Source organism: Carassius gibelio, chromosome A7 (genome assembly GCF_023724105.1).
Source record: "Carassius gibelio isolate Cgi1373 ecotype wild population from Czech Republic chromosome A7, carGib1.2-hapl.c, whole genome shotgun sequence".
NCBI lineage: Eukaryota > Metazoa > Chordata > Actinopteri > Cypriniformes > Cyprinidae > Carassius > Carassius gibelio.
Window position 1 is genome coordinate 36217692 of NC_068377.1, and position 12815 is coordinate 36230506.

Below are 12815 nucleotides of genomic sequence, written 5' to 3' on the forward strand. Positions count from 1 at the left end.
TGTACAGGGAGAAGCTCAGACAGTCCCAGGACAAACGATCAACTGCCAGTGTCCAGCGTATCAGATATACGTCTTTGGAGAGTTTATCTAGGTTTTGGAACAAACAGTCAGGGTATAACTGTGGTTGATTTTGATTTGTACAAGGGGCGGCCTACGAACTCCGTCGAGAGTATTGAAGCTGACTTCTGCTGATGAAATTGCAAACTATTTTCTTCAAGTAAAATTATTATTATTAATTGAACTCATCTCTGACTCCTGGTCTTCATTGACAAATATCTGGTCCTTGGGTTTTAACTGTAAATTCCCCTACAGGACACTTCGCACCCTACCATATCCCAGAATCACTTGCGTGCATATGACAACGGTGGCAGGTAAGAGTTCTGTGGAGGACTTCACATTGATATGTAAGTAAGCTATTGTATTTTCATTCACTCAAATACCTAGCGAAAGTGTTAAAAGACAGGTTTTTTTATTTTTATTACATAAAGCACAAACAATAAGACAGCCACTATATAAGACAATGGTCTTTCTCTTTGTTCTGTTTTTGAAGTGCTGTCATATGTCTACAAATGTTTTAACCAAACTTTAGCAGTGCAGTATTTTGTATGCATGGCCTGCTGTGTCATATTTTCTATTGGTAAGATTACAAAGCTGTCTTTATATTTTTATATAAGTGTTTCCATTTTCTCTTGTTTTATTACTATCCGTGGAGCGGGTGAGCCTGCTGGGAAAGCCTTAAAAATACAAAGTTCATAGTAAATTTTTTATTTATTTTTTGCTGAAATTCATTGTGCTGTTGTTGTTAACAGGCATGGTTTATTTGCTAAGTGTCCTGGGACAGGTGAGAGAGCGAGTGGAGCTGTTCAGGGAGGACATCAAGCTACAGAGAGAGAGAGAGAGAGAGAGAAGAGCGCAAGTTTTCTCTTCTTAAGAGAATGTGTAACAGATACATTCTTCATTAGCCAAAGGATAACAGTAGGAAAAAATGGGTATATTACAGTTTTTCAATATCTTTTTTTAAAATATCATATTGGCAATGGAAAAAACTAATTTCTCTAGTTTATTTTTGTGATGCAAGTTAAAAATCAAAATGCAAAAGTTGTGTATATTTTTCTTTTATAGTGTGTAATTTATTCATAAATAAACCTGAGTACTTTCTGTACATTTTGTATTTTTGTTTTTCATATTCACATGTATATAAAAAAAGAAGCACTCATGTATATTGTAATTTAGTTTTTTTTTAATGCAGCTTAAAACATTATTTTATGTGTTTATTTTTTTGTCCTGTAATTTTTTTTTTTTTAGACATTAAAACAAATTGTTCTATACATAACTGAAAGTACTTTTTACAACCATTTACAGCATGGCTTAGGTTTAACATCACAAAAACACCCAGCGCTGCCTCCATGTGTTCTGGGGTCTTCAGGAGGTGAATGGCCAGCAGCTCCTCGATGACTCGGAGGATAATGTGGTGGACAGTGGAACGAGGCACATGTCAAACACTTTAGAGACCATCTTTATGATGTACCACTGGCAGCAGATAGAAGAGAAACACCAGGGTCTGGATTGTGGCACTTCTCAGACGATCCAGCAGCACTGTCAGGACCTCTCTGCTTAGCCCAAAACCATTAAACACCTGTCCAGCGTTGGTACATTCAGTTTCATCCTGCAGTACAGGGGTCCAGTCTGATTTAGGGAAGGAAGGAAAAGAGATTGTTTAGAACTATGACAACATAATCATGTAAATGATTACAGAATTTTCATTTTTGGCTGAACTGCCCTTTAAGAAAAAGTATTATCTTGCATACTGTAATATATTTAAGGTATTGGGAGTAAAACTGTTGGGTAGTTTAATCTACAACAATGCATCATGTTGTAAAAGACCATATTTTTGTAGTGTTACTGTCCTGTGAGAGAGAAAAAAACCTGTAGTACTTTGCGAATGTACTTTCTTACAGTTTTGAAAATGAAAGTAACACCATTTATTGTGAGAATATTAATAAATTGCTGCTAACTATATGAATGACTGCATCTGCAGGACTGGGACCGGTCACACAGAGCACTGTTAGCTGTCACAGATGCCACTGAACATTAAGCTGGACTATGCTAAAAAAGAAGAAAAAAGACAATCAGTTTATTCAGTTTTATTTTCATGATTAACGGCCTTAAAAAATCTGGGTTGCAAAACTGTTTACATATGGTCACCATGGTCAAGACAATAAACTACATAAAATCGCACCTTTGTAAGATATCAGTAAGCATTTTAACTGATATGTGTGTGTTCGTGTGTTTTGTAGTTTTTTTTTTTTTTCATATGTATCATTAACGTTGCATTATTCAAGTAAGCTCCGAACCAGTACCTGCATGGTTGTAATCCGACAAAGGACGCAGCAAACCAGTGTAATTTACCTGGCCTCGGTCTTGGTTATGCCTGAGGTACATCACCTTCTCCACTGACGTAAAACATAAAGTCAAAACCAGAGCAGTTCTGGCTCCTCCTATCCTGACAGGATTGTCCTCTCTGCGCTCGCACCGTTGCTATGCGACAGTGCGGTAATCGGAAACACCAGGTGGCGGAATTAGGAAATTTTGCGAAGGCGGAGCATCTCACGCACTTCGGAGGGCCCTTCGTGCACGTCCGTGGCCTTCGAAGTGCGTACACTCAACTTTGGGACACAGCTGTAGTGTAGTTCTGCTCCACGTGAAAGTGAAACAGAACCGGCTTTACCGACAAGATGTGAATGAAATAGATTTATCGTGCAGCCCTACTGCCTAATAGCAAATAGTTATCTCAGCCATAGTTACTGACAACTGTTCATGTAACTTTAATTCAACAGGGAATTAAATATTCATTTCATATCTGAAAGTAGACCTACAGAACACATAATTGTTTTTCTCAGCAACATTGCAATTCTACAGACTTGACAGGTTTTCCTTAGACTTTTTCCTCCGAGATCTGGCTGGGGATGTACTGTAGTTTGTTTATCAAGTCTTATCTCTTCTTTATGCTTCCCCTTCCCTTCTTTGCACAAAAAAAATAAAATAATAATAATAATTCTGACGTCCATCTACAGGATCGATCAGTGATCGAGTCAAAATTATACAATCAATATTATTTAGACACTTACTTTAGTTTGGTCATGTTTTCATATCCTACCTCATACACGTGTCGTCACCAGGCTGCGTGCTGCAGTTGTTGCAAAGAAACACTGACACACATTGATTTCTGCGTGAAAGGACGGCAGGAGTTTTGGTTAAAGTGCGTGACTGCTTCCCTTTTACAAGGGTGAATTAAGCTACTACTTTGCATATATACCTTTTTGCTGCTATTATCAATGTAAATAAATACACTTACATATTATGTAAATGAAAACTTAAACTTTTTACTTTTAGAATTATACTGGGGCATGTACCCCAGCGAAAGGGTCTAGCAATGCCCCTGTATCAAACCATTGTGAAACCGTTTGTGCTACTAGAGGCCGATGCTGAATCCTCAAACTGATCAAACAGATATGTTGCAAGCCATGTCAAGCTAAGCTTAACGTTCTTCTTTCCTTTTTTCCCATATGTCCGAAGGGGAATTATGTGACTTTTTATGCCCATTTTATCACCAGTCTAAATTTATGCCAACTTATCGCCAGTTGGTTGTTCTTCTTTTGTTATTATTTGCGGTTTGCAAACAAGTGTCAGGTGCATTCTTCTTCTTCTTCTTTTATAGTTTAACTGGCGGTTGGCAGACCAACTTAAGGTGCATTTACCGCCACCTACTATACTGGAGTGTGGACCAGAGTGGCTAACAGAACTTTATATATATATATATATATATATATATATATATATATATATATATATATATATATATAAAAATATATATATATATATATATATATATATATATATATATATATATATATATATATATATATATATCCCTAAGCATTTGGTTATGTCACCGCTTCACATTTATTTAGCTGTAGAGTAAAAACACAACCACCTACATCGCCGCCATCTTGGCCCCAGTAGTTTTCCACTTCCCGCCCTCCATCTGAATTTCCCGCTTCACCTGAATCACGTGATTGCAAACAAGCTATAAGAATAAGAAGTCGTTCTTCCTTTTTCTACATGTGAGGAAGCAGAGCTCTGTGACAGCATACAGTATTTAGCAGGGGAAAAAAAATGGAGGTAAGAATTAACTTTTTAAAAAGTAATTTATTTTGTTATGGCAATGTCTGATTTGCATGTGCATTCAAGTTTTCTCATTATGATGCTTATGTAACGCATACAAGTGGTGTTCAGTTGTTCATTTGGTTTTGCCATAGCTGCGACATTTTCACTTATGGGAGCTAGATATATCGTGGCCACAAGAATATTATAGATGGTCTTCCATGAGTCCAATTTGTTTAGGCTAATGCAGTAACCTATGTTACTCCGTCTGTTACATCAGCTGCCCAATTTGGATCGCTGTATGTATGCATGAAGTTCTCACTTTTACCTTTCCTGTAACAGTTATTTGTTCTGGCTGCCTTTCAAATATCTTAAAACGTGCTTGACCGTTTCCCATCCTAGTAAAATGTTGAGACCGTTTACTACTTGCTAAACTAGGTCTTGCCTTGTACACGTTTTCTACTACTACCCCCCCCCCCCCCCCCCCATATTTAATGGCATGACCTCATTACCTGCCCATCAATAGTGTAGTTTAGTTTTTGCACTGCAGGGAGTAGCTTGTTTTAATAAATTAAATTAACAAACCTAGGCTCCCGGACCGTATTGTGTGTGTGTGTGTGTGTGTGACGTAAACTGCACTTTTGCTGTAAATTAAGTTGCATTGCATGTGTTTTAAGTCTTGCCAATTTAAACCTTTAGAACAGTGCTCTCAAAAGACTTGCGTTTCTGACGCGCAGACTCAAACTAAGCTTGACGACGTCAGCAACCTGTCTGACAGATTTAAATCTTCTAGTAGCTGTGCGTGCAAACTGCCATCGTTAATCTTGCAGAGACCGCGAGCTTGAGCGGAGAGTAAGTATTCTGATTAATTATTTTGTATAGTGTTTTAAAATGTAACTCCAGTACGCCATATTAAGTTAATTGCCTGCGAGCTTCTCCTCCTGTCTGTACGGTAATTTCTCTCCTGCGTGACCGAGTCGAGTGGTTATGACGCAATCGTTAGCCTATTTTTACAAAAACGGTTTCTACGGTGCCATAATGTAACCGAAGGTAATGGAACCCTTTATACATTGTGTATCTTCAGAAATAATGGACAAATGTAGTCGTTAAACGCCTCAGATGTAAAGTTATTCGCTGTCAAAGTGACGCCAAAATGAATAGGAGGTCAATGGGATGCTAACGCAAAGTTCTGCTACAAGATGGCGGCACGTGGCCGACTTCAACTTCCGGTCGACTTCCTTGCTGCCTGGGCGGGACCGGTACAGATACACTCGCGCAGCTTTAGTGAGCACAGGAAAGGGACTCTTATTTTGTGCAGTTGGCTGTTCGCTTCTTGCTATCTGTGCGTCAGATGTGTAGCACTGCACTTCCAGCGTTGAACGGCTGCCCGTGTCCTGTGCACGGATCTTTTAAAATACTTCCACACAAATTACATAGCGAATAATTACAATGTAGTCAGTGCAAGCGGGCGCACTTCCGGAAAAATCGGCTGAAAAAAGACCAAAAACTGGCCGATTGCCGATCGCGTATTTTAAGCACAAACCTGCCGGTTCCATGTCCAAGAGTCAATTTCCTCTGAGATTGTTTTTATTCGTTACTTATTTGACACTATGCACACACACTGACCTCATCATCTTAGCTAAATATTTAGTTTCACCCGAAACATTTTAAGACTGAAGATTTATATTTAACATTTAGGTGTTACATTTTAATTTATATTTAACTATTGAAAGTCTCCAAGTTGGCAAATATTGTTGTAAATGTGCTAAAAAGTGACCATCAAAAAATCATGCCTGTGTGTGTGTGGGTTTTTTTTTTTTTTTTTTTTCTTCAGCGTGAGCCACTTTAAAAATGGCGCCCCATATTTAATTGCTAAGGTGTTGGTAGATGGTTGAATTGTGAAACTTGTACACCAATGGAAAAAAAAAATATATATATAAATACGCCAAAATCTCTTTATATGGAACTTGACGGAATTATTTATTCACCTTTTAGAATAAATAGATTGATGTATTGGACTTGGAACTCTGTAAATTCTGCTTTTAAATCTGTGACCTAATTTTCAGATTTCTTCAAAGATGTCCTACCCAACAACTCTGTTTGAAATTGGTGGTGGAGGAGGGTCGGCATTTTCATTTACCGGTCAGAACAATGGTGCAAGTTTAGAGAAGATTGGTGTCTGGGTGGAAGACTGGCAGGTGAAGGCTGTCAAGGCTTGGCTTTCAGATGGCAGAAGTGATACCTTTGGCAAACCAGCCGGATCGTATCAGGAGTATACATTCCAGCCTGGTGAGTGTTTCACCTCACTGTCCCTCTGGGGGAATGGAGCAGGAACGCGTCTTGGAGCCATCAAATTCAAGACCAACCATGGTGGAGATTTTTTTGCAAAGATGACGAGCTGGGGTTTAAAAACCGAATATCCCATTGATATTGGCTCTGGTTATTGTTTGGGAGTTGTAGGAAGAGCTGGTGCAGATGTTGACTGCATGGGATTCATGTTTCTCAATGCAGTTCAGTCAACAGTTCTCACCAATGTCAACTATCCCACAATAAACCAACTGATACCACAGGTGACCGTGGAAGAGCTCAAATCAGTTGCTTTCACAAATGACTCCTCTGAAAAACAACAGCAAAAGGTCGAAACCTCAAAGAAAATGATCAAAACATCTTCATGGTCGATGACTAACAGCTTTACAGAAACATTTAGTGTGGGAGTGAAGGCAGGGGTTCCAGAGGTTGTAGAAGTTTCTACAGGATTCAGTTTCACCGTTGGAACGGAAAGCACTTACAGCCATGAGTACACTGATGAGAGAACCGAAACTCTGACTACCACTGTAGATGTGCCACCAAGAAAGAAGATTGATGTTGACATCACCATCGGAAGAGCCGCATTTGACCTGCCTTACACTGGCACAGTGATCATCACTTGCAAGAACGGCAGTGTGTTACAGTATGAAACCAAGGGTCAATACAATGGTGTCACTTACACTGATATAAAAGTGAATACTAAAGAATCTGATCTGTAATGTTAAGACTGTCTGATTGTTTTTGGCTGGGCTTTATCTGACTTTTACCAGCAATGTATCACTCGGTTTGCTCCGAAATACTCTGCTTTTCCAAACATTCTCTAATTCTATTACAAAATGTTTGTCACTTCATATTTGTGCATTCTCTTTAAAGTCAATCTCTAATACCAGATTTGTACTTTTATACAAGAGCACTTAATAAAAGCATTTAATGATCCCGGTGTATAGACCGTTTTGTCTATTTAAAGTTGTTCTGACATATTTGGTTTAGAAGCCCTGCTGAGAATCTTTTAACTAAGCAGGTTGTTGAAAGTAAGCCTCTGGAAATATGCAAAATACGACAATGACCACGAAGGCTAAGTGTGTTCCACAAGAGTACTGTACCATTTATTTAAATGACTGAATAACCACTTAAACTAAAATACAGGGTAATTTATTAAACCGCAAATATTTTAATGCATAGTTGTATGCTGTATATTGGGTGCCAAAAATGTTAACACTTATGCAAAAAAAAGTTTGAAGCAGGATGGGGTAAGAATCACAAGTTATAGATAAATGGAAGTAAAAATGCAACCTGGGTAGAGTTGCCTCCAATCCCTTTTAAAATATGGAATTGTCCCATGTTTAACCCAAAAAAATATCAAGGCCATAAAGATACCTCAGAAAATTAACTGTTTTCCATTTTCAGTATCAGGATGTACAGCACTCAACACTTCATCCGGGCTTCTTTTGCCTGAATTACTGTAGCAATATGGCGTGGCATGGAGTCTATCAGTCTGTGGCACTGCTCAGGTGTTATGAGAGCCTAGGTTGCTCTGATAGTGGCCTTCAGCTCTTCTGCATTGTTGGGTCTGGGATCTTCCTCTGCACAATACCCCATGGCTTTTATATGGGGTTAAGGTCAGGCGAGTTTGCTGGCCAATTAAGAACAGGGATACCATGGTCCTTAAACCAGGTACTGATAGCTTTGCCAGCTGATGGAAAATTAAATGAATCTCCATAAAGTTGGTCAGCAGCAGGAAGCATGAAGTGCTTTAAAACTTTCTGGTATATAGCTGTGTTGACCTTGGCCCTCAGAAAAAACAGTGGACCAACACCAGCAGATGACATGACACCCCAACAGGGGTTTTCAACTCCTGTATTCACCACAACCCCCCCCCCCCCCACCGCATCCATATTTTGCATTCAGATAAGAAGCTCGTTAGAAGAAAGCAATGTGAATGAACTGTGTTTCCCTTTTGAATGGTCCCTACAGTGTTCACTACTCCCTATGCCCTGACCAGGGGAAATCCACTAAAGTTTTCTTCTCTTTGGAACATTAATTCATGGATTTGCGCTGCTGCCTGCAGCATATTCACACACACATATGAAACTTACTAGAGAAGTATGACATAATATACCATTGTAAATAAAGACAATTTAAATTCTCGTCTTGCACACTTTAATGCCCTTTGAATTGAATACATTCTCACATCAAACTGGAATCGTGGTGAAAATTTGGTGATGTCCACTTCGCAAGGCAATTATGGACAAATAGAACAAATGTCTGAAGTGATAGGAGGGGACAGGAGTTGAAAACCGCTGCTCTAGCACTAATGGCATAAACTGGTACCCCAGTTCAAATTAAGTGGTAAACTTAAATCAAAATATGATTTCAACTGTTATAATAGTGATTTTAGAATGTCTAAAGATAAATACAAAAGCAGAAGCTAATAGTGAATAGAATGGGCCAGTCTCCATTGGATTTTGAGCTTAAGGCATGTAACCTTGGAAACAGAGTGAACAGATGTACGGAATGAAGTTGTTCACTTAGAATTTTGACACTACAAAATATTGTGCATATTAATCATAATAATGTTACGGTGTGGTGATTCTGGTGTGTTTTGAATCAAATATTGTATCAAGTGGCTACTTAGAACAGTTTTGTATTGTCAGTAATAAAATTAATTATACAAAGTTCACATTATCAATCAATTGGAACAATAAGACTTCAAATGAAACCATTATTGTAAATACAACAAAGAGCATTTACAATATTAAATAGAGATTTATCTACTATTATAAACTTCAGTCTACACATGGGGCTCATGTAATGCTTTTATTAAATGTAAGAGTAAACACATTTGAAATTCTCATGTAAAGAAGTACATCAAATTATTAGAGATTTTAGTGGATATTGATGAGGGGCTTACACAAAGTATGATGCTATATGTATATTCTGTAAAAGAATCAGAAAATATTATTCAGACAAAACAATGCAGAATATGTGTTCCCCCTGTTTAAAATCATTGAGCAACGTGTCTTTTGGACCAGAGGAAAAAAGCCTCCAACAAGATAATTAAATGTAGAACAACTGATACATTGCTGGTAAAATTAGATAATGACCAGCCAAAAACAACCCGTCTTGACACAGATCACAGATCAGATTCTTGAATATCCATTTTGATATCGGTGTAAGTGATGCCTCTGTATTGACCCTGGGTTTCATACTGTAACACACTGCCGTTCTTGCAAGTGATGATCACTGTGCCAGTGTAAGGCAGGTCAAACGTGGCTCTGCCGATGGTGATGTCAACATCAATCTTCTTTTTAGGTGGCACATTTATAGTGTTAGATAGCGTTTCGGTTCTCTCATCTGTCTGCTCCAGCCTATAGGTGCTTTCTGTTCCAATGGTGAAACTGAATCCTGTAGAAACTTCTACAACATCTGGAATCCCTGCCTTCACTCCCACACTAAATGTTGCTGTAAAGCTGTTAGTCATCGACCATGAAGATGTTTTGGTCACTTTCTTCGAGGTTTCAATTTTTTGTGGTTGTTCGGCAGAAGAGCCATTTCTGTAAGTGACAGATTTGATCTCTTCCACGGTCACCTGTGGTATCAGTTGGTTTATTGTGGGATAGTTGACATTGGTGAGAACTGTTGATTGAACTGCATTGAGAAACATGAATCCCATGCAGTCAATATCTGCACCAGATCTTCCTACAACTCCCAAACAATAACCAGAGCCGACATCTATGGGATATTCGGTTTTTAAACCCCAGCTCGTCATTGATGCAAAAAAGTTTCCACCATGGTTGGTCTTGAATTTGATGGCTCCAAGACGTGTTCCTGCTCCGTTCCCCCAGAGGGACAGTGAGGTGAAACACTCACCAGGCTGGAACGTGTACTCCTGATACGGTCCAGATGGATATCCAAAGCTATCACTTCTGCCATCTGAAAGCCAAACTTTCACAGCCTTGACCTGAGATCCTCCCACCCAGACCCCGATCTTCTCTAAACTGGCACCATTGTTCTCACCCGTAAATGAAAATGAAGAACCTCCTCCACCACCAATTTTCTCTAGAGTTGCTGGGTAGGACATCTTAGAAAGTAAATAGATCTGAAAGTTACATCACAGATGAATATTATCATTGGCAGTCAAAAATATTTTATATTACTAGTACATGTCCCTTGAGTATTATTATTTAAAATCAATAAGTATTTCCCGCAGTTGTTTTGAGGTCATTTAGAATATATTTTTCCTTCATATATTAAATAAAGCATAACTATAGAAGTGCTTCCCACACCTGTTTCTAGAGGCTTACCGGCAGTACACATTTTTTGATTTCTTTCTTATCTTACCCTTCCATTTCAGGTTTTAGAGTCTCTAATATGAGCTGACAAACTGATTCAGCTGTGTTTAACAGAAAATGTTCACTGCTGACACATCTAGGAACAGGGTTGGAATACATGGATGTGCTATCCTCTAATAATCCCCTGGAAAAGTATAAGAAGCAATAAAAAACATCATAAGTGCTCGGGACTGGAAGTATACTCACATACTGTAGATGACTGTAGTCTGATGAACTTCTCAAAATCAGCTCGTCTAATAAAAGCCAGAAAAGTGATATGTATTTGATCAGGATGCTGCTTAAATAGAGCTCCAAAGGGGGCTGGCGGTACCTGGAAAAACACCAAGATACCCCAGGTCAATGTAATCAGTGTTTGAATATGAAAATAATGTTTCCAACACGCCTTAAAGCACCATACTTATATGTGGATTTTTTAAATGTATTTAATCGTTTATTGAACTATAATTATATTAAGTAGTAGTTTCACTTGCAGAAAATTGTTGATTAATCTTTAACCTTTAATGGAATTAATTTATTTCTCAGGTCATCTTGATGGTTTGGAAATACTGCATTCAACTCTCCAATATCTGTTGACATCACACAGTTCAAAGAAAACCCTTCCCCAGTTCTACTTTTGCATATTTTGCATTCAGACCTAACCTTTTATTTACATTGCAAAACAGGTTTCTGCATGGCTTTTATTTTGCATGTACAATCACAGTGACAATTTTCATGGCACAGTTGCACATTCTAACGGCCAACAACTGTTCATTCCCAGGTTAGAATATTGTACACACATACTGTTTTCATGAAAATGTATTTTGTTTAGAAACAGCTGCTTTTGGTTATTGTTGGGCTTTTCCAGCAAGGTCGGTTTAACCATGTTTCTAGTGCAGTATGTTTCTACATTATTATTATGTTTTTGTTAGATTTACTCTATGCTAGGTAACTCATTAAAACATGAACACATTATTCATATAATATTAGGTCAGTATATGTACTTTGTAGCTCATCTGGGAACTTGATGTACTCATTCCATACTGTGTAATTTAATGGTTAATGCCATTCTGGGAATGTCTCTTTGATCATAAACTATAAATCATATTATTATATGGAATTAAGTAAAATTCCATTTTTATATTCATTTTCCATGAAAATTACTAACATTTATGGTGTGCTTGATGAGTAGGACAAATGTTGTAGTCCTTAGGCTTTTTGTTACCACATTTCTAAAGCACATTACCATTTAAAAATGCACATTTGAGGTATGCGAATTTATGCAGTAAAACAAATTCTGATTATGATTAGCTTCATATAGTAAAGTCGAGACTCGACCTTTGGTTTTCATCTGGTTTATTTATTAAATTCTCAAATTCAAACTTGCCCTTCAAAATAATATGATAAAATGTAATATGCTTTGTAAATGTCATTTTCAGAGCTGTACAAATTATTAAAAACTTTTTTAATCATGACGTGGCAACTATTCAATATATTGACTACAGCGAATCAGACAGACAGTTGCTCCAACATACAGACATAAATACGATTTATATATATATATATTAAACTCAGGCATATTATAAAATAATAATAATTAATTAAATTAAAACATCAGTGCTCAAAATATAGCTAGAGAAGAGGAGATCATCTTTTATTAATACCATTGTAATTGCTTTCTCTTTTCATATTCCAAAGTATTATAAAATTCTGAAGAAAGATAAATTTGTTTCCAAAGTATAAAACATGATATGGTTTTCTATTTTGCATGCATGCTGCTTAGAATTAGTGGCTATGAAGAAGAGTTTGTGTTTTATCCCTGAAATACGTTTACTTGTGTTCATTTGGTAAATGTATTTATCCAAAGGGACATTCAAATGAGGAACATCAGCTATGGTGATAAAATATCTTGTGAAATGGTGCTGTAACACTTTTCATTTGCAAACATGAAAAGTCAAAGTGGGATTATAAAATATGGTTTTCATCTAAACCCAAACGTGTTCCAAACGAGCCCAG

General features: G+C 37.6%; 2 protein-coding genes and 1 long non-coding RNA gene across 3 annotated transcripts; 1 reads left to right on the forward strand and 2 right to left on the reverse strand.

Annotated features, from left to right (window-relative positions):
* Positions 1-2801: 2801 nt before the first annotated feature.
* On the reverse strand, positions 2802-3230 carry LOC128016359 (uncharacterized). Its single transcript, XR_008184154.1, has 2 exons — positions 3129-3230; positions 2802-3022 (listed from the first exon to the last, which is right to left on the reverse strand). It is a non-coding gene; the product is annotated as an uncharacterized LOC128016359 (long non-coding RNA).
* Positions 3231-4075: 845 nt separating this feature from the next.
* Positions 4076-7405, forward strand: LOC128017410 (aerolysin-like protein). Its single transcript, XM_052602787.1, has 2 exons — positions 4076-4182; positions 6231-7405. The coding sequence occupies exons 1-2, from the start codon at positions 4177-4179 to the stop codon at positions 7188-7190; spliced, it is 966 nt and encodes a 321-aa protein (XP_052458747.1). The 5' UTR covers positions 4076-4176; the 3' UTR covers positions 7191-7405.
* Positions 7406-9286: 1881 nt separating this feature from the next.
* On the reverse strand, positions 9287-11073 carry LOC128016360 (aerolysin-like protein). The gene is made up of 2 exons (XM_052600842.1): positions 11010-11073; positions 9287-10570 (listed from the first exon to the last, which is right to left on the reverse strand). Exon 2 carries the CDS (start codon positions 10550-10552, stop codon positions 9605-9607), a length of 948 nt encoding a protein of 315 aa, XP_052456802.1. The 5' UTR covers positions 10553-10570; positions 11010-11073; the 3' UTR covers positions 9287-9604.
* Positions 11074-12815: the final 1742 nt, after the last annotated feature.

Bases quoted from the DNA above. Each gene is read 5' to 3' on its own strand.
- LOC128016360 (XM_052600842.1), bottom strand. From the start codon at position 10,552: ATGTCCTACCCAGCAACTCTAGAGAAAATTGGTGGTGGAGGAGGTTCT.